We start from the raw sequence: 22,447 nt of genomic DNA, 5'->3' as shown, positions 1-22,447 counted from the left end.
TTTCAAAATAAAAGTCCTCACTGCAATAATACACTATTAAATCATTTAACCATTGAAACTACTCAACTATTGAACTGTTCAACCATTCCAACTGTCAGTTATCATCCACTATGCCTCCAGTCAACTACATGAAACCTCCATGTACCTAGCAACCAACATAGCAACCATTAAAATTAAGCATTTATGACCGTTTCCATAGCAACCAACATGATTATACTGCAGTAACTTCTTGTTTCCTGATAGTGGCCACCATGGATACCCTAGCAACAAATGTTTCAAAATAAAAGTCCTCACTAGCAAGTTAGCTAGTTAGCATGGTTAGCATAGTTAGCATTTTTAGCATAACTGCAAAAAATCATCAAATAAGTTAGCTAATCAACCTGGTTAGCATTGTTAGCAAATTTAGCATTGTTAGCATTTTTAGCATTGCTGCTAGAAATCATTGGTTAAGTTAGCTAATCAACCTGGTTAGCATTGTTAGTAAAGTTAGCATTGCTAGCATAATTAACATTTTTAGCGTAACTGCTAGAAATCATTAGCTAAGTTAGCTAATCAACATTTTAACATGAATAGAAATCATTAGTTAAGTTAGAACTGGAATGTTTCATCTTTAAACAGTCTACCTTCACACTATCAACTCTCTGTAAACTATGCAACCACCATGTTTACCCTAGCTACACCTAAGTAACCATATCTACATTATCTATCTATTTCTGCATTTTCATGCACTGGTAATTCCTTGGAATTGCATTTCTAGTTTTTATTATTATCAAACAAGTTTGGACAGACTGGTCTATTTCTGGAAGTAGAAAAATATAACAAATCAAGGATAAAGAAGAAAATGTACAAAAACATTGGGATTGAACAAAAAATGTCTCAGGTTTGGACTTAAACATTATGTGGACAAGCTTTGAGCAAAATCTGAGACAGGGCAGCAATCATTTACCTGGATTCTATTTGATTTGATGCGGAATGACCTATCTGTCAATCGCGTGTTTCTCACCCAATGTGGCATGTATTTATAGATAACTCATATTTGATATTCAAATTATGATAGGAGGATACAAAGAAGTTGACGTGTGGCATGAGGTCTTGTAAGATCTGCACTGCACAGTTTTGTTTTAATGTCGACTATGAATGGGTACCAAAACCAAGGTTTGATTTGATATTTCTGATCATATCGTATGTTTTTATGCTGTTTTCAGCCCGTTAACTTGAGTTTTACCGTCTGAAAAACACATAAGGTGTGAGTTTGACAGTGTTGGCTACCTGTGGCCAGAGTGAAGTCAGACACACAAAGGGCAGAGTCAGGCCGAAGTTGATTAATAAGAGATATAAAGATCAGAAATGTAACACTTGATGTACATCATTGCACATCATTGGCACTTTGTACATGAAATGACTATGAAATGAGCTGTTCCCATGTTGACATGCTATTTTAGTCCTAGGAAACCTTAGCCTGACTCTCGCCAGACCCTTGTAGTTCCGCCATGCTCCACCAGAGGCGTTTCGCTGAGCTCCACACAAGGGTCTGGACGCGAGGGCAATCCAAACCCCTGGGCCAGTGATCAAAAAATAAGCAACCAATCAGGAGCGCCGAAGCGAGTGTTTGATTCAAATAACAATGGCGGCACGCAGCGAGGAGTCTTGTGCTGACATTGATTCTGCTATTTCAACCGTTTTGTCGAATCTATCGAGTATTCATTCTTTAAAAGATTAACAGAGAATAGTTTTGAAGACATTTATTGGTGGCAAGGATGTTTTTACTCTTCTTCCGACCGGGTTTGGCAAGAGCTTGAAGAAGCCTAGCACGTCATTCAAGATAACAGGCAAGTGGTTTATCGAATCACATGCGAGGATGTTTTACAAGGACCCGCCTTCAGAAATACATCTCCTATCGAGGAGTCCCAGATCCTTGTGTGAAGCAGACAGCGAACTACAGGATCTGGCGAAAGTCAGGTTAAGGAAACCTATGAATTGCCAAAAAATGCCAAGTTTGGGCAGGCTATATAATGTATTATTCCTGAGAGAGTAAAAATTATAACACATCAAGGATAAAACATTGGAATTGATCAAAAATGGCCTCAGGCCACAGGCCCCAGTTTTGGAATCTAAACATTATGAAGAAAAATGTTGAGCCAAAGCTGAGATTCTGTCTGATTTGACATGGAACATCCATCATCAGTTGGGTGTGTCTCATGCCTAAGTTTCCTGCACTGATGGAACAGCTTGTGCCTCTATCCACTGTGGATTAGTTATGAATGAGTATGGATTAGGCTATGACAATGAGTTTCATTCAAGTTTTGAGGTTCAGATTCAAGACACGGGACAATGCGTGGACAGAATAAACCCTGTTTTACTGGTTTTCTACTTTGCAGGCAGATTTAGTGTTGGTATTGGAATGGTGTTACAACATTAGGTGTACAGACTTATAATATATGTGTTATATTATAACTTATTCTATAGTAGTTAACAATTGTTAGGTTTAGTTTGTGATATAATCACTGATTATATCTGCAAGTGATTATTTTGGACAGTGATGAGTGATATACTCTAGGCTATTGAAATACAGCCATTTTTGTCCTTATATGAGTATACCATTGTCTTGTCTAGGTTATGGGGAAATGTGGTGACATCACCTAACACATTTTAAAAGAGAAGCTGGCTGATAGGCTACTTCGAAGAGAGCAGACCCAGGGATGACTGGAGCACTCAGATACTGTAGCTTATAAACCTTTCTTATTGTATTTTTATTTTACTGATGTTTGCATCTTCCTCTCTGACTAGCCCAGCTAGCTTTTCTGATCCTTAGGTCCTGGACTGTGGGCACCGAAAAGGCTTGAGCGCAATTGACACCCTTCCTACATGTTTTAAAAGCAGTCATTGTAAAACATATTATACGGTACAAGATATGACCGTGCCTTAATTTGTCAATTTGTTTCCATCTCCTACTCCATCCCTATACTGCCTCTTCTATGTACTGTATCTATCTGAGTGTGTGCATATACACTTGCTTTTGTGTATGTGTGCTTGTGCTTCTCTGCCTTTGAGTTTTCGCTTGTGAGTGTGTGGTGGTGGAGGTAATGGGCTGTGTGTGTGTGTGTGTGTGTGTGTGTGTGTGTGTGTAACAACGCTAAACAACGCTGATAGCACCATAAGAGAAATGGCCCGTGCTTCCCTTTTTCTTGACCTTGGGAATGCTCTGCATCTGTAACATGTATGTCCTTATGCATATTTATTATGAATTGCGGACATAAAGTAGTGAAAATGTATGCGTCTGCTTGCCTGCATTTGTGTGTGTTTTATGTGTCTCTGTGTGTGTATGTTCACTTGTGAGTATGTGTTTGTGTGTGTGTGTGTGTGTGTATGTGTGTGTGTGTGTGTGTATCAGACTATTCCAGATATTCTTGTGTTGGGAGAAACCTGGCTTGGGAAGAATATTGCCAATTCAGACGTGTCTCTCTATAATTATAACTTTTATAGAATTGATCGGTTAAGTAAGGGTGGTGGTGTTGGTATATATGTCAAACCTTGTCTCTCAGTGTCAATTTTAAATGCTGTTTCTCTTCCTAAGTGTTTTGAATTTTTAGCTCTTAAAGTCAATTATGGTCCAGTTCCACTGACTGTGGTCGGAATCTACCGTCCTCCTTCAGCTGACTCACATGCTACTAACACCTTAGTGAACATGCTCGCTAAATACTCTGTTGGTGAACTACTTGTTTAGGGGACCTAAATCTGAATTGGCTGAGTGATGCCTCTATGCAGTTTAAAAACTTAATGAACAAAAGATTCCCAGCTATAAGAGAAAAGGAATAAGAGACTGATGGCGACTCACAGGGGGGTCACAGGTGGCTCGCCTCACCGATAAACAATATGACCATGGACTATTTCCTTTTCTCCGGGCGAAAGTGGACAATTCTGGCATGGATGGGTTATGGATCGAATTACTAATTCAGTTTAATATGGCTATTTATGTTTACTACAGATACATGGTGTTGAGCTGGAACCAGTGCAGTAACAGTAGCAGTAGGCTACTTTATTGTCTGATTACTTAAATACTGTGGACTACATTATTTTTTATTGGCTTGAAATATGACATGCATGTGTACAAGTAGCCTATTTTTGGTTAATGGATGGAGGTAACCCAATAAGTAATACTTTAATGTTCAACAGGAGAATATATTAAATTCACCAGTACCTGATAAGAAGAGGGGAGTTTCTATATGTTTTCCATTTTCCGTTTGTTGATTATGATTTCTCTTTAATGGGTAGCCTACCTCCTAGTCCCCTCTCAGTAAGTATATGTAGGCCTATCTTCTATCTCTTTACATTGATTAAGCCTAAACTGTTAATACTAGAGCATGAGATAGAGATATTTACTTTGCTAATTGAAGGACTATTTAGAGTGCTATTATAGAATTAGTATAGATATTAATATGTGCTATTTAATATCATGGATCAATGCCCCAGGTAGGAGTAGGGGGCAATAGACCTTATCAAAGCATGTTCTACATGGTGAAATACATAGGAATGAATGGTATGTTGATTATGTGTATGAGTGGGAAGTGGGTGTATGAATGCTGGTTGCACTTGTCTAGTTTGTTTGTTGTGTGGAAGTGTATGTTGTCCTGTGTTTGTCTTTGTTCTCCAGTTAGGTTTGCTATGTTGGACAAGAACTTGGCCAAGTTAACCCTTCTTATCACTTCTTTGATAAAACCAAATGTTAGATAAAAGTTTTATTCAAACAAACCCAAACAAATTCACTATAACAACTTGGAATGTCAACGGAGTTAAGCAGAGGGTTAAACAACAAAAAGTCCTGCATCATCTAAAAAAACTCTCCTCAGACATTGTTTTTCTACAAGAGCTTCATCTTAAACCAGGAGAAATTAAACATCTCAGAAAGCAATGGGTAGGAGAGGCATATGAATCCAGTTTTACATCTAAAAGTAGAGGAGTGGGCATTCTTATAAGTAAATATTTACCATTTGGTTTAATTTCAAAGCAGTCGGATCCTGAGGGCAGATTTCGAATTATTAACTGTGACATTTTCGGAGAAAGGTACACATTGATAAACATATATTCCCCTCCATTATCCAACATGAAATTCCTTATAAACATTCAAAACATAATAGATAATATTCCAACAGGAATAATCATATTTGCTGGAGACTTAAATCATGTCTTCACAGCACAGGATACATCTAACATGAAAAGAAAGTTCAATACACCTAGAGAACTTCAGGAGTTTATTGTATTAAATGAGTTAACCGATGTATGGAGACTAATGTATCCAAAAAGTAAAGATTATACATATTACTCCCACGCACAAAATAGTTATAGCCGGCTAGATTATATTTTAATATCAAATAAAGGTATAGATGATATAATAGCAACAAAAACACAGGATAGAGTAATATCAGACCATGCTGCAGTGACCTGTACTATGTGCCCACCAAAAAATAAAATAATACAAAGGATATGGAGAATGAATAGAAGATATTTAAAGGATGAGGAATTTATTAAATACTTAACAAACCACATTACAGAATTCTTAAAAATAAATTTTGAAAATTCTGATGTAGATAAGCCACCGGTTCAGATAATATGGGACACCTTTAAAGTATATATCAGGGGGATTATTATTTCATATTCCTCTAGGAAAAAAACAGAGTTAGATAAAGGTATGAAAGAGCTGGAGAAAACTATAACTCAGACAGAACAGTTACATAAGAAAACTTGTGCAAACATTTTTTTTTGAATATTTAGAGAAGTTAAAACTAGAATATGATCAACTCCTACTGGAAAAAGCTAATAACTTGAGATACAATTCCAATAAATTGAGATACATATCTTCAAACAAAACAGGTAAGCAACTATCTTCATTAGTGAAAAGAATGATTAGAAGGGATAACATTGTACTTCAGGATCCTATAACAAATGCTACTCTCAGTGATAATAATGTTATCAATCAACAGTTTGCTTGCTTTTATAAAACATTATATACTTCTGAATTATCATGTGAGACTAAAGAACAGAATGTATATTTGAAGTCAGTGAACATTAAACAGCTATCCGGGGAACAAAAAATGGCATTAAGAAAGGACATTTTAGGACCTGAAATAAAAGAAGCAATTGATGGTTTCCCTAAAGGTAAAGCACCGGGAATGGATGGATTGCCAATTGAATTTTATTCAATTTTCTGGCCTTATATAAGTTTAATTTTTATTGAAGTCATACAAGACGCCATTGCATATGGGAAGCTGCCACAAACAATGTATCAAACTATTATAAATGTAATACCAAAATCAGGCAAGGAATGTAAGCTCCATCAGATTTCAGACCTATAAGTTTGATAAACTGTGATAATAAAATTACTACGAAGATCTTAAACAACAGAATGGCTAAAGTGCTCCCATCTATTATCCATTATAACCAAGCAGGATTTATACAAGGTAGGAATTTAAAAACAAATGTTAGAACATGTATTTCAATAACACAATTTGCTAAAAAAGAAAAAATAGATCTAACATTAATGGCTATAGATGCCGAAAAGGCATTTGATCGCCTTGAATGGAGTTATCTATATGAGGTGTTAATACGACTTTCCACATGAAATAATACAACTGATTCAAGCGATATATAAGGCACCAACAGCAAATGTTTACTGCAATGGGATCCTATCGGAGGCCATCCACATAACAAGAGGAACGAGACAGGGATGTCCACTATCACCAACACTCTTCGCCCTAGCCATTGAACCTTTGGCTCAGAAGATCCGACAGACAGAAGAGGTAACTGGCATATGTATAGGTGGAGAGTGCTACAAGCTAAACCTGTATGCAGATGACCTTATGCTATATCTAACTAATGTTGAAAAATCAATCCCGCATGTGCTGAGTCTTCTGGAGCAATTTTCTAAGGTCTCTGGTTACAAAATGAATATGGGGAAAACGGAACTTTTATCAATACTAGAGCCTTCACAAGAGTCTTTTACTCAGTTTAAATGGCAAAAAAGAAGGATTAAGTACCTAGGATGCTATATAAGTCCTGATAAAACAGTACTATATAAGGATAACTATGTTACTCTGATTAAAGATCTTAAAGTTAGTTTGGATAAGTGGGCAAATTTGCCAATAAATCTGATTGGAAGAATAAACTTGATTAAAATGGTATGGCTGCCCAAATTTCTGTTTATCTTCCAAACAGTATCAGTGATACCACCAAAAGACTTTTTTAAGAAGGTTAACAGGCTGTTTAGTTCATTTATTTGGTCTAATAAAGCCCACCGATTAAGTTGGAAACTTCTCCAAAATTCGAGAGGTGAAGGAGGCCTGAATTTCCCAAATATTGAACTGTATTACTATGCAGCTCAAGCCTTCTTCATTACCAACTCAGGCCAGATAATTTATTTTTAGCTATGTTTTCAAAACGTAAAATCAGAAGCTCTAATTTTGTAATTAACAGCACATGGGGGCATGGAAAAAGATTAAAAACATCATAGGAGTGCATATTAGTCTACCCAGGAATACACACCTGTGGAACAATCCATCCATCACTATTCAAAGTGAAAAACTGGAATGGCAATCATGGATTCAGGGAGGTATATGTATGGTTTCAGATATTATATTCCAAAACAAGATTCTGACTTTTGAACAGCTTAGAAATGAATTTAACTTAACATATAATGAAACATTTAGATATTTACAACTGAAAAACTGGCTATTACAGAATGTTGAGCTTAATTATAAGACTGAATTAATAACAGTAGAGAAGATTTTTATGAATACTGGAGTGAAAAAGAAACTAATTGGTAATGTTTATAAATGTTTGATTGAGGCACAGGTGGGTAGCTACTCATTAAATAAAATATATGAAGCTTGGAATAAAGACCTTAATATCACAGATACCCATATAAAATGGAAGGAAAGCCTAAACCTAACCAATAAGGTCACCACCAACGAAAACCTACGGCTTATCCAATTTAAACTTATGACAAGAACTTACTACAAAAAATCTAAAATACATAAGTTTGACCCATCCTCTTCTGCTCTGTGTGTAAAATGCGGTTCTCATGAGGAAACTCTTATACATGCTTTCTGGGATTGTGAAAAAATTAAACTGGGTTGGCTGGAAATTCAAAAGTTTTTGAACGACACCTGCAAAATTGAGTCGAAGTTAACATCAGCACAGTGTATTTTGCAGAGAACAGAGAATCTGAAGTATCCCATAGGATGGCAGATTCTATTTTCCTCCTTGGTATATAAAAAAATAATTTTAAAATGTTGGAAAGATATACAGGCCCCTTCCATGCAGACATGGAAGGGATTGATGAAATATTATTTAAATATAGAAAAAGCAATTTGTGAGGACAGAAATAAAAAAGAACAATTTAATAGGGTATGGCAGGACATATATGACTCTTTATAATCAAATGTTGGACAAGTATTTAGACCACATGGGAGAACCTTATGGAGAACAATGTGTGAGTGTAGTGATGTTAGTGTGAACAGATGTTTGTCAGACTGTGTATGTGTGTCTGTGTGTATGTTGGTGTGTATGTGAAGGTGTGCCATATGTGGAAGGGCAGCCAAGGTGTGAGTAGGGAGTGTGTATGGAGGGTGTATGGTGTGAGGGTGTTTTATGTATGGGTGAATGTGTGTGAGTATGAATAATGGTGAGTGCGTGTTCTACAGTAGGTATGTATGGGTGAATGTGTGTGAGTATGAATGATTGTGGGGAATAACTGTGAGTAACAGAATGTGAATACCTAGCTAGTAGGACTGTATATTGATATGTCTAACAAGATAATATGTCTGTACTGGTATAAGCAATTTCTGTTACACGTATAAAATCAAATAAATATAATTATAAAAAAAAAAAAAAAGAGATAGTGACCATCCTACATAAGCGTCTATCTTTTAATGGATACTCACTACCTTCATGTCCACTGTGGCATACCCCCTTGTTTAAAGCCGGTGGTGAAACACTTAGAGACAGAATGTGGCAACAAAATAACGTAAACCACGTGGGGACAAATTATAGACAATGGGACAATTATAACCTTCAATCATTTAAAAACACAGTTTGGTTTGACCGACTTAAATTTTTTAACATACAATCGAGTTTACTCTATTATGAAATCATTGTTGTCCAAGGGTATACAGCTGGGGATGCACAGAGACTTGGAGAACAAACTAATAGCAGCCATAAAAAGAAAAGGCACTGTGTCTACTATGTATAAACTACTGTCTGCAATGAACCCATGTACAAACTTACAAACTAAATGTCAATGGGAACGTGGCATGGGTTTGCCTATCTCCGAATCACAATGGAATGCAGCACTTAGAAACAGTACAACCATTTCAAAATGTGTCAGGTATAAAATGATCCAGTTTAAAATAATTCATAGGGCATACATGACCCCAGAAATAATGAGTAAAATTGATCCCTTGGTGTCAAATACGTGCTGGCATGGTTGTGGTTCGGTGGGAACACTAGTGCATATGCTATGGAATTGTCCTGCTGTCAAACAATTTTGGCAAGATATTGTCAGTGATTTAACATCTATACTCAATACTGAGATTACACTCTGTCCAATTGTATGCTTATTTGGAGTCAATATTGATGGTATACAGTCCAGGAGTATACAGAACATTTTTGCACTTGCTTTCTTGGTGGCAAAAAGGACTATACTTCTTAATTGGAAGGAACGCAAAAACAACTGCTTCAGTATAGAACTCTGGCGAAATGACTTTATGGACATCCTTGCTATGGAACAGGCTGCCTTGACTCTCAATCCACTAGAGAGGCCTAGTGCTCTGCAAAGCCCCTTGGACTATATGAGAACTTTAATGTATACATAATGTGTATTTAACTGCAGCTAACTTTCCCTCCCCTTGTCTTTGTTTTGTATTTTGTCTCTGTTTTGTACTTTCTTGTTGTCTTTGTCCTTGTCTTGTATTGTCATTGTGAAAAAGCAATAAAATCTAAATATTAAAAAAAAAAAAAACAATCATCCACTATTTCTTTCTCTACCGTGTGGCCCAATGTTGTCTTTGGCTCTCCGTGCTTTTGGTGTCCTTAACTCGTTCTGCTTCTGGCTTCTTTTTACAGTGATGAGTGATAGGCCCAATGCCCAACCTCCTCTCTAGAGGACTGGTTTTCTCTGACTATTTCCCCTTAGACGACTGCAATCCCTGCAAGTGAGCTCCATCTGCCTAATATAATGCAACTCTCAACCTTGAAGGGCAGGTTGCTTTTCACCTTGCCTCTCTACTCTGAAACGTGCCCAGCTTGGTTGGACCTACTGAGGGCATAAACACCACCAATAGGTCTCAGAGTCCTGGAGGCACGCAAGCCCCATGACAGCAAGGTAACAACACAAGGAGGAACAGAGCATGTTAAAGCATGTGTTGTTGACGTTAAGCCCTTTCTATGTGATGTAATCGGCACATGGACTAAATTGTGTGGGAAAACACACACTCTTATTGGCTGGACGGACATCAACAATGCAAAGTCATGAACAAACTTTCTTTTCTCTTTGACACATCTGAATTACGTCCAGAGTATACTTGCATGTACTGACAAAAAATACAAGGAACATTCAATTCAGTTTGATTAGAATAATTAGAGGTTAAAAAGACAAATCTCTGTCACACCCTGTTTTAAAAGGTCAACTTTAAGCTCAGGGCCTGTCTTAGCATCTCTTGGCATTTTTGTTTTCCTGTTCATATGCACCCCAGGCCATGTGCTCTGTTCTATATAAGGATGAGGTGGATGTTGAGGATGCAGTGTGCCAGCATGGAGGTGTGTGTGACTACTCTCCTGCTGCTGCTGTGTGCAGCCTGGAGTGAGGCTGCCCCCGTTTCCAGCTCCACAGGAGACACAGCTGCACCTGAAGATGATCAAACTTTGGCTGAGGTGAAACAAGCTTTCTTGTTTTATTTATGCGTGCAGATATATGTGACAATTTTGCACATTTCAGGTCCTCTGCTTTTTTTGTTATAACATACTGTAGCTCATGAATGTGTTTATTTTTGCTTGACACTGCTTTCGCTTGTGTTCTACTCTCCAGGGCTATCTGGAGCGCTTCTTCTCAGATGTCGGGACTTCGAATGGAACTATCATGAAGAGTATGATAGAAAATGTTTCTTTCAAAGACAACCTGGAGGCGATGCAGTCTTTCTTTGGCCTGGAAGTGACAGGCTCACTGGATAAGAATACCATTGAGGTGATGAAGGCGCCCAGATGTGGTGTCTCTGATATCAGCAGATACGGACACTTTGAAGGACGCCCAAAGTGGGAGAAGAAACTAATTACCTACAGGTAAACAGAAAAAATACACTTATCTTGATTACTAACATTATGGTACAGTTGTGCTGTAATTATGTGCATCAGCGTTCATTTAGAAGCTCACAGGATACCCATGTCATATGACACAACACCGTCATTTCCCATCTATCAGCTGTGGCTTATACACTGATTTTGCATAATTTCTTCAGCTATGAGGTTAATACATGTGAGCAGTTAATATGGCATTAATATGGTTTTGTTTCTTTTAACTTGCATAAAATACTGTCCTGTGGCTTATACACAATGTGGCTAATACACACATACAGATCTGTGACCGCAATGCATTTCACATGCATACAGCTCATGTACATGCCTGCAAGTGAGATGGGATCTCTCAATGCATGTGGCTGCATTACAGGATAACTATTTACACTCCTGATCTGAGTCAGAGAGAGGTGGACTACACCATTGCTCAGGCCTTCAAACTGTACAGTGATGTCATTCCTCTGGACTTCAAACAGATCACCAGTGGCACTGCTGACATCATGATCCTGTTTCAACCCAAATGTGAGTACTCAAAATAAGGGCATCATGCTTGAGCTCAACAATAGGCTTAATTAAATATTACAGGAATATGTTTTTCCTCATAATTTGTCGAACTGTATAGACCCCTTCACGGTTCATGTCACAGAAAAGGTTTATGTCAGGGTCAGAAAACATTCCATCTTAATGAAGTGTGTGAATTGACTGAAATGTAAAGAAATATGCTTATACTACTTTTTTGTGTATACACACTTGGTTTGTCAACCAGATAGCCTTATATGTCGTGCTAATGAATCTATAGCCACTTGCTAACGTTGCCTACCCATTCTGTTATCAGCTCAGGGTCAGGAAAAACAATGGTCATTAGCTAATAATGATTATTAAGGTGGATCACGGCCCTTGGGTGACAATAGCTGTACCTTGACATCTCAACATGCAGGTCTATTAGCTGCTCCATTTTCCTAACCCCATGCACACACACACAATCTAAGCTCTGGATGTTTACAAATATCAAAGGGGTCTATACCAGTATAATTAAGATGGTCTGGGGTAAAAAGTGTATTTCCTAACTTTGTATGACTGTGACAGTGCCATCTTGACTGTCCTCCATACTGTACTGTATGTCATCCACTACATTGTAGATCATGGTGACTTTTGGCCTTTTGATGGTAGTGGAGGTGTCCTGGCTCACGCTAGCTCTCCTGGACAGGGTCAAGGTGGCGACACCCATTTTGATGATGACGAGACCTGGACTCTGACCTCTCGAGGTGACTACCTCTGTCCCAATATTTTACCCTCTTTACAGGAAATGGCTTCCCTACAAATTAGCTCTTTGTTCATCAAGTTATTGTTCATCAAGTTATTGTTCTTTATCAGGAGAGAAATAATCGTCTTTTCTGTCTGGCCTGGGGTGGTTATTAATTCTGAATAAATAAATAAATTGATTCAGAATATTTATTCTGAATAAATTCTGAAATAATAATCTATGATTTTTTTTTTTAGATTTTGTCTTGTTATTTCGAGATCATATCTCGTTATTTCAAGATAATATCTCATTATTTTGAGATAATACACATATGTAAAAAAGAATTGAATTTTTCTGAATTGTTTCTTCAGATAGTATCTCGAAATAACAAGATACTAAGTCGTTATTTCGAGATATTATCTCTTTATTTCGAGATAAAAGTAACATCTCGAAAACAAGATAATATCTCGAAATAACGAGATAATATCTCAAAATAACAACTTAGTATCTCGAAATAACGAGATATATGTGGAAGTAAAAGAAAAGGTGGTGTGGTGTTGATATTATCTCGTAATTACGTAAGGGATAATGTATAGAACGCCGGTCATTATCTGAAAATAATTCCCTTCAGGACGAAGCAAAACCCCTCCGCGCAGGCGTTCTATACATTATCGCGCTTATAAATACGGCTACTTGCCAAAACGAGAAAATAAACTTATCTCAATGTGTCTTTAGCACTCTACAGCGCTCTACAACTAGCAGATTGAACCCGTTGCCATTGGCAGCAGTCATTATACCTTCGGAGCGGTCATTATGCAAATATAACGGACCGGTAGAACGTTGAGAGGCCCATTCAAAGTGAATGGGAGCTCCCTCAACATTCTAGAGAGCCATATAATAAGAGATATTATGAGATGACAAAATAATGAGAAATAATGAGATAATATCTGAAGAAAAATCTGGAAGATTCTTATTTTTTCATATGTGTTTTGTTTCGAAATAATGAGATATTATCTTGAAATAACGAGATAAGATCTCGAAATAACAAGATTACATCTAAAAAAAGGTTCAAGGCTTCTGTACTACGAAGTAGATCTGGTAAAAAAATGTTTTTTAAAAAGTTTAATCACCGTTCCATATCATTGCAACCATCAGTGCAAAGCAGGCTTCATAACAGTGGAATCAACTGTAAAAAGATAACTGTTCAAACTATCTCTGTTATTGTTGTTATTGTTATAATATGTTGTTGTTTTATCCTCATCTTCTTTATCTGGTAGTTTTGGCAATAGCAGATGTAGAATAACGAATAATGTTTTCTGTTCTCTTGCCTCTCTCAGGAGTGAACCTGCTTTTGGTGGCAGCTCATGAGTTTGGTCATGCTATGGGACTTGACCACTCTAGGGACTCAAGTGCCCTCATGTACCCCACCTACCAATATGTCAACACTAATGGATACAAGCTGCCTGATGATGACCGGCGAGGAGTTCAGAGTTTGTATGGTACTGGCATATCATATCAAATCATATCATATCATATAAATTCATATCAATTCATATCATATCATACATCTAAATTCTTAAATCATATTGTATTACTTGAGCTCATCTTTTGTCAAAAATTCTAGGTACTCGGAAAGGTACCGCTCCGGACCCTCAACCCCCTCCTCCTAGACCAAAGCCAAAGCCAAAGCCAAAGCCAAGACCAAGACCAAGACCAGGGCCAAAGCCAAAGCCAAAGCCAAAGCCAAGACCAGAGCCAAGGCCAGACCCAAGGCCAGACCCAGCTCCAGCTCCAGCTCCTGGGCCCAATCCCAAAGATGAGCAGTGCAGCCGCAATCTAGTGTTTGATGCTGCCACCACTATCAGTGGCGATCTCTATTTTTTCAAGAATGGGTAAGAGATAAGAAATGGTTACATTGGTTAAATCCGTTGTGTCTGTGTGTGACTGTGAGAGTGTGGGTGGGTGGGTGCGCACACTAAATGTATATATTTTAATATTTATTCAGATATTATTGGAGAAAAAGTAGAATGAGCAGAGGAATTCCATTGATCAAAGTGCAAACAACATGGCCACAGATCACTTATGTGGATGCAGCTTATGAAATTCCTTCAAAAGGAGTATACCTCTTCCAAGGTGGGTATCCAGGCTCCACATACACAGATGAATGAGGAATTTTTAAATCAATTAAGTCTGATGTTTGTTGACATGGCATCTTCACAGGCAACAAATTCTGGGGAATAAACCCGCAAGACAAAAGCATTTTGCCAGGTTATCCAAAAACATTAAGCAGTTTGGGCTTTGCCTCAAGTGTGGACAAGATAGATGCTGCACTGTACGAGCCCCTCACAAAGACCGTTTTCTTTTATAAAGGATCACAGTATTGGAGGTATGTGACATATACTATTCCCAAATAAAAAGTATTTCATTACAGAAAAAATCAAACAACAAACTGTCTCATATGATTGCAGCTATAATCCCAGAAGAGAACAAATGTACAAAGGATACCCAAGGGCTTTATCTGTGGGCTTCCCAGGAATTGGTAACAGAGTGGACGCAGCTTTTGAAAATTTCGGTAAGGAATATTCAGAATATGGCATTCAAAAATGTAGAGCATCTTTCAGGTCAGTAAATGCATGACATCTCTCTTCCAGGTTACCTTTACTTCTCCAATGGTGCGAGGCAAGTGGAGTACAACTACCGCTACTTGAAAGTGCAGCGCACTCTCCTCAACTATGGATGGCTCAACTGCTATTAGTCGTAGACTCAACCACTTGAGGAAATATCACATATATCCAACAGCTTGTGAATACTTTTGCACTGACTGATACATAATGTAATGCATCCTGTTGTAGCTGTGTCTCTGATTTGTACTGTCTCATCAGGTAACCACTTAGCTCTACAAACATGATTGTGTGGTTTCTGTGAGGCAGTCAGGAGTAGATGTAGTCTATCATGTCGAGAAAAAGTAAAACTGTTTGAAAACACTGGACAAGAATTTTGGAGATTTCCCAATTCTTGTAAATTTTGCAGAGTAATACCAGAGATCCTTGATTACTAAGCCGCTTCAACCCTCTCTGGTAATACCGTGTTACAGTTATAACTTTGATCTCCAAGAAGCTCATGTGCTGGAAAAAAATGTCTGTGCTGTAAGAATGTCTGCCAAATAAACAGTACAGCCTTTCCAGCTACAGTACCATACTTCATATGCTCCACCTGTGTGGCCATTGGCCTTGTGTGGTTTGAGAGTTGCTGTGGAAATGGTTTGCAGTGTTCATCATATGAATGCAGTGTTCATCATATCAGTCCTGTCTAATGTGTACTATAAATACCCACGGCCTTTCGCCTTTCCCTTTCCTTGGCTTACAACAAGCACTTATCCAAGACTTTTCCTTAATTGGAAATAGCTGGGGGATGTTTGCATGACTATGGTGCCCAATCGCCCGACAAGACTATTTTTGTTAAATGAGTACCTCCACTTATACCACAAAGTATTCACTCCCTTGTTAGCAGGTATGGAAAAATAACCTGGGACGCCAAACCAAATGAAGATAAATCAATTCATTTGATTTGAGGAATTGACCATTCTCAAGTCCCACATCTCTTAGTTATTGTTACATCATCTCTCAAACATTGCAGAATCTTCACATTTTCCCTTGGGAATAACGTGCCATAGACATAGTCGAACAATCAAATGTGACATCCTATATGAAGCATTGAGAGTAGCTAAGTCCTCTACTCAGTCATCAGTATTATTTGTACTAGACTTATCTGCAGCTTTGGATACTGTAAACCATGACATTCTCCTTTGTACATTATCTAAAATGAGAATTTCTGGGACAGCTCTTAACAGGTTTGAATCTTACCTTAAAGGGCATTTATTCCGTGTGTCTTGGCAGGGACATGCGGCAAAGTCGCATGACCTCACCACAGGTGTGCCTCAGGGATCAGTATTAGGGCCCCTTTTCTGTATTTCCACTTCTTCCTTGGGCAAGATCCATCACTCCAATAGATTTGGCTGCCAACAGAGATGTAAAGTAACTAAGAAGAAATACTTAAGTACTGAAGTAATGGGGAGTATCTGTACTTGAGTTTTTCTTTTTCTTACTTCACTAATTTTTTTTAAACTAAATGTATACTCCACTACAGTTTCATTTAGTGCATTGTGTAGTAGAATAAATAATATGTGTGTTAACATGTAGATATTTGCAACCTCAAGACCTGATGTCACCACAGGACGTGACCACATGGGATGTCACAGGTAGGGGGCGCCACTGGCACCCACCCATTCTAGAGTTCCACACAGGGGAGCATTGACCACACCCAAGCAATAAGGTAGACAGGGGCAGGGTGAAAACAAAACAGATAATTTATTTACTTATTAAAATACACAATTAACAACGGGGGAAAGGGGAGTGGGAAATGTTCTGCCTCTGGTGGCTAATGGCCGCACTGTCCGCGGTCAGCCCATAGCAGCCTGGAGAGAAGCAATGTGCAAAAGGTGCAAGCAAAGCACAGCAATTAAAGTTCGTGTGTAGTCGACACAGCAAACGCACTCGTGAGCAAGCAGGCAGAGATCAGGGGCTTCCCTTGGACAGGGGTATCCACAGCACGGCATAAACGTTCAGTAAAAGGTATAAAACGGTCCATTCTACGGTGTAGTATCCGGCAGCCTGCGCTGCTACTCACACTCCGGTTCAGTCCACGTGCCTTAGGCGCACGGCAAAGGGTTGCTCTCCCTGCTGGCTGCAGCGTCGACGTGGGGCCTCGGACCCAGCGCGCAATTCCCGGTTCCTTGGGACATCATTGGGCCTAGCCCCGCGCTCGCCTCCCAGTCCGTCGGGAGGCGCCGTCGCCGACGTGGTCCAGTCCGCTCACCTGCCCGTCCGGCCGCTCCGGCCTTATCCTGTGTGTGTCCTCTCCCCCGCGTCCAAAGGACGATGTGTTTAAAATAGTAGGGGCTGTGGCCAATTTGCCAATCACTGCCCCTGCTGGCATACCTCACACCTGCAACTCATTGCCAGTCTTGATGGGCAGCCATCTTGTTCCGGGCGGCGCCCCTCATTTACCTTCCCCAAGGGAACAATTTGCAACAAGTAGTTCCCTCCCCAAGTCACCTTGTGACAGGGACACAGCAATGAATGAAGACATAGTGACAGAGTTAAAGCAAATACAGCCAAGACATAGCACACCAATTTTCTGATATAATATCTGTACTTCTACTCAAGTGTGAGTTCCATATACTATATCCAACTTTGACTATCACTGCGTGGACAATACTGAACTTTACCTGTCTTTCCCATCTGAAGACTCTGCCGTCATCCTCATTGGATTTCTGCATGCTTCAGGATATTTCAGTCTGGATAAAAGATAAAAGATCAGCACCTTCAGCTTAATCTCTCAAAAACTCAGTTTTGGTGATTCCAGTTAAAACGGCTATTCCCCAACAAATTAACATCCATGTTGACTCATCTTCAATGACCAAAACAAGATCAGCACACAATTTAAACCTCCCCACCACAACAAGGTAACACAAGAGGAGGAACGGAGCATGTTAAAGCATGTGTTATTGACTTAAAAATCTTGGGCTATCTAGAATGCAAATTCATGAACAAATTGTATCCCCTCTTATATCTATCTGAATGTACTTCTTTCAGTAGAAGATTACATTGTGACAATGTCACCTGTGCAGCAGAAAAATAGATAGAAGCTGGCTATAGACCACACATTGAAACTGCTGCTCTTTTTCCTAAAACCCTTGAACAATGACAGCAATAACTTAATGTAGCAATTGTGATAACCTGCCGCCCCCTCCCCCCCGGCTCCTTTGCCAACCCCCTGCAGCGCATGCCAGATACAGCATTCCATGCACTGCAGCTATTGACAGAGAGAAAGATCATAGGCACACACAATGCACACACAATGCACACATCAATGACATACAGGTCGCTACTATCCTTGCATGTGCTGACAAAAAACATGCTTTGAACATTCGGAGAACATTAAATGCACTAAAAGAGGATAAAAAGACAAATCTTTGTCACACCCTGTTTTTAAAGGTCAGCTTTCCCCATCAGCTCAGGGCCTGTTTCAACAGTGAGAGGAATGTTCAATCTCTCTTGGCATCTTTGTTTTCCTGTTCTTTTCCATATGCACCCCAGGCCATGTGCTCTGTCCTATATAAGGATGAGGTGGATGTTGAGGATGCAGTGTGCCAGCATGGAGGTGTGTGTGACTACTCTCCTGCTGCTGTTGTGTGCAGCCTGGAGTGAGGCTGCCCCCGTTTCGATCTCCATGGGAGACACAGCTGCATCTGAAGATGATCAAACTTTGGCTGAGGTGAAACGAGCTCTCTTGATACTTTATGGGCAACATGTGTTCAGATGAATCAATCAATTAATCAATTTATGCATGCAGATATAGATGAGGGAATAAAAGCTTATTAAGTTAATGAATGCTTTCCATTTGCATTTTCTGTCTTAGATTTAAGATTTGTTGCACATTTCATGTCCTCTGCTCTTTCTTTTTGTAATGTGACATAGCGCATTCCTCTCTTTGAACTCATACATTCACACAGACATTGCTCTCACTTACTCTCTACTCTCCAGGGCTATCTGGAGCGCTTCTTCTCAGATGTCGGGACTTCGAATGGAACTATCATGAAGAGTATGATAGAAAATGTTTCTTTCAAAGACAACCTGGAGGCGATGCAGTCTTTCTTTGGCCTGGAAGTGACAGGCACACTGGATAAGAATACCATTGAGGTGATGAAGGCGCCCAGATGTGGTGTCTCTGATATCAGCAGATACGGGCACTTTGCTGGACGTCCAAAGTGGGAGAAGAAACTAATTACCTACAGGTAAACAGAAAAAAGACTTAATTTAATGAAAACATTATGGCACAGTTGTGGCGTGTAGTCATGTGTGCACCAGTAGTCACTCTGCACATTTAGAAGCTCACAGGATACCCATGCTATAACAACACAATAGCACTGTGTCTGCTAGCATTTCACATACATACAGCCGTGTGCATGTGAATGCCTGTTGATAAGAGGTGAGCTGGGGTTTCAAAGCAATGCATGTGGCTGCATTACAGGATAACTCTTTACACCCGTGATCTGAGTCAGAGAGAGGTGGACTACACCATTGCTCAGGCCTTCAAACTGTACAGTGATATCATTCCTCTGGACTTCAAACAGATCACCAGTGGCACTGCTGACATGATGATCCTCTTTAAAGGCGGATGTGAGTACTCAAAATAAGGGCATCATGCTTGAGCTCATCAATGGGCTCAATGAAATACTACGGGAATATTTTTCATTTAGTATCATTTTCTCAAACTGTATACCAGTGCAATTAAGATGGTCTGGGGTAAAAAGTGTATTTCCTAACTTTGTGTTGTGACTGTGACAGTGCCATCTTGACTGTCCTCCATACTGTATGTCCTCCACTACATTGTAGATCATGGTGACTTTTGGCCTTTTGATGGTAGTGGAGGTGTCCTGGCTCACGCCAATTCTCCTGGTCAGGGTGAAGGTGGCGACACCCATTTTGATGATGATGAGAGCTGGACTCTGACCTCTCGAGGTGACTACCTCTGTCCCAATATTTTACCCTCTTTACAGGAAACGACTTCCATACAAATGAGTTCTTTATCCTTTGCCTCTTCTTAGGAACTCTTCATTTTGTTCATTAAATTATTGTTGTTTATTGTATTATTGTTGTTATTGTTATTATTATTATACATTATTGTTTTATCCACATCTTCTTTGACTAGTAGTTTTGCCAATGGCAGAGGAAGATTAACTGGAAATCCACAACTCCGTGGGATTTAATGTTTTCTGTTCTCCTGCCTCTCTCAGGAGTGAACCTGCTTTTGGTGGCAGCTCATGAGTTTGGTCATGCTCTGGGACTTGACCACTCTAGGGACTCAAGTGCCCTCATGTACCCCACCTACCAATATGTCAACACTAATGGATACAAGCTGCCTGATGATGACCGGCGAGGAGTTCAGAGTTTGTATGGTACTGGCATATTTAATCATGTCATATCATATCTATTTTATTCAATCATATTGTATTACTTGTATTACGCCTCATCTTTTATCAAAAATTCTAGGTGTACGGAGTGGTACCGGTCCAGACCCTAAACCCCGTCCTCCTACACCAAAGCCAAAGCCCGAGCCTGAGCCTGAACCAGAGCCAGAGCCAGAGCCAGAGCCAGGGCCCAACCCCAAAGATGAGCAGTGCAGCCGCAGTCTAGTGTTTGATGCTGCCACCGCCATCAATGGCGATCTCTATTTTTTCAAGAATGGGTAAGAGAGACAAGAAATGTTTACATTGGTTAAATTAGTTTGTGTGCGTGAGTGTGCTAAATGTATTTGAATATTTCTTCAGATATTATTGGAGGAAAAGTACAATGTTCAGAGGAATTCCATTAGTCAAAGTGCAAACAACATGGCCACAGATCACTTATGTGGATGCAGCTTATGAAATTCCCTCAAAAGGAGTATACCTCTTCCAAGGTGGGTATCCAGGCACCGCATACACAGATGAATGAGGAATTCTTGTCCATGAAGTCTGATGTTTGTTGACATGGCATCTTCATTCTTCACAGGCAACCAATTCTGGGGAATAAACCCGCGAGACAGAAGCATGTTGCCAGGTTATCCAAAAACATTAAGCAGTTTGGGCTTTGCCTCAAGTGTGGACAAGATAGATGCTGCACTGTACGAGCCCCTCACCAAGACCGTTTTCTTTTATAAAGGATCACAGTATTGGAGGTATTTGACATACAGTATATTATTCCCAAATAAAAAGTATCTCTTTACAGAACAAATCAAACAACACACTGTCTTATATGATTGCAGCTATAATCCCAGAAGAGAACAAATGTACACAGGATACCCAAGGCCTTTATCTGTGGGCTTCCCTGGAATTGGTAACAGAGTGGACGCAGCTTTTGAGAATTACGGTAAGGACTATTTAAAATACGCCATTTAAATAATGAGTGCCTCTCTCAGGTCAGTAAATGCATGACATCTCTCTTCCAGGTTACCTTTACTTCTCCAATGGCGCGAGGCAAGTGGAGTACAACTACTACTACCTGAAAGTGCAGCGCACCCTCCTCAACTATGGATGGCTCAACTGCTACTAGTAGTTGGCTCATAAAACATCCAACAGCTTGTAAATACCTATGCACTGACTGATATATACTGTACTTTCTTGTCACATAACCAGTTAGCTCTACAAATGTGATTGTGTGGTTTCTGTGAAGCAATCCGAAGTAGATGCAGTCTATCCTGTCTAAGAGAAATGTTTGAAAACACAAGGCAAGAAGAAACCAGAATTTCTCAATTCCTGTAAATAATACCAGATAGCCTTGATTACTAACCCACTTCAACCCTAACAGTCATAACACTGACCTCCAAGAAGCTCATGTACTGGAAAGAGACATGTCTTGTCTGTGCTGTAAGAATGTCTGCCAAATAAACAGTACAGCCTTTCCAGCTTCCATACTTCATATGCTCCACCTGTGTGGGCATTGCCCTTATGTGGTTTGAGAGTTGCTGTGGAAATGGTTTGCCCTCCAGAGACTGACTAATACCCACAACATCAATTCAGTCAATAGTCAGCAGGTTGTGATGTGACTGTAGCCTGGGTTTTCCCATACTGCCTTGCGCGGTGATTTCAATCCCGCTGCTAAGCCAGTCTGGAAACTAACGCCCAAATGTTCGCCTGATGTTGGCGAACCAATCACAGAACATCCGAGAAGTTTCCGTTGCCCTCTTGCGTCTACATTCGACGCCAAAGGATTTACGGCAGCCCTTAGCGTTGCATACGAACGAGTTGGGTGAGCTATGCGCATT

General features: G+C 39.5%; 1 protein-coding gene across 1 annotated transcript in view; it reads left to right on the top strand.

Moving 5' to 3' along the window:
• Positions 1 to 22,083, top strand: part of LOC134099658 (macrophage metalloelastase-like) — a 70,945-nt gene extending 48,862 nt beyond the window's left edge. Inside the window, exons 12-21 of the mRNA XM_062552613.1 lie at positions 1,929 to 1,954; positions 11,078 to 11,328; positions 19,676 to 19,824; positions 20,041 to 20,166; positions 20,442 to 20,603; positions 20,722 to 20,893; positions 20,976 to 21,103; positions 21,196 to 21,361; positions 21,449 to 21,552; positions 21,632 to 22,083. Of these exons, the coding sequence (XP_062408597.1) occupies positions 1,929 to 1,954; positions 11,078 to 11,328; positions 19,676 to 19,824; positions 20,041 to 20,166; positions 20,442 to 20,603; positions 20,722 to 20,893; positions 20,976 to 21,103; positions 21,196 to 21,361; positions 21,449 to 21,552; positions 21,632 to 21,735 (1,388 nt within the window). The 3' untranslated portion in view covers positions 21,736 to 22,083. The remainder of the gene's footprint in view (positions 1 to 1,928; positions 1,955 to 11,077; positions 11,329 to 19,675; positions 19,825 to 20,040; positions 20,167 to 20,441; positions 20,604 to 20,721; positions 20,894 to 20,975; positions 21,104 to 21,195; positions 21,362 to 21,448; positions 21,553 to 21,631) is intronic.
• The last annotated feature ends 364 nt before the right edge of the window (positions 22,084 to 22,447 follow it).

This window comes from Sardina pilchardus, chromosome 13, assembly GCF_963854185.1.
Source record: "Sardina pilchardus chromosome 13, fSarPil1.1, whole genome shotgun sequence".
Lineage (NCBI taxonomy): Eukaryota > Metazoa > Chordata > Actinopteri > Clupeiformes > Clupeidae > Sardina > Sardina pilchardus.
This window is presented reverse-complemented; position numbering and strand designations above follow the sequence as displayed.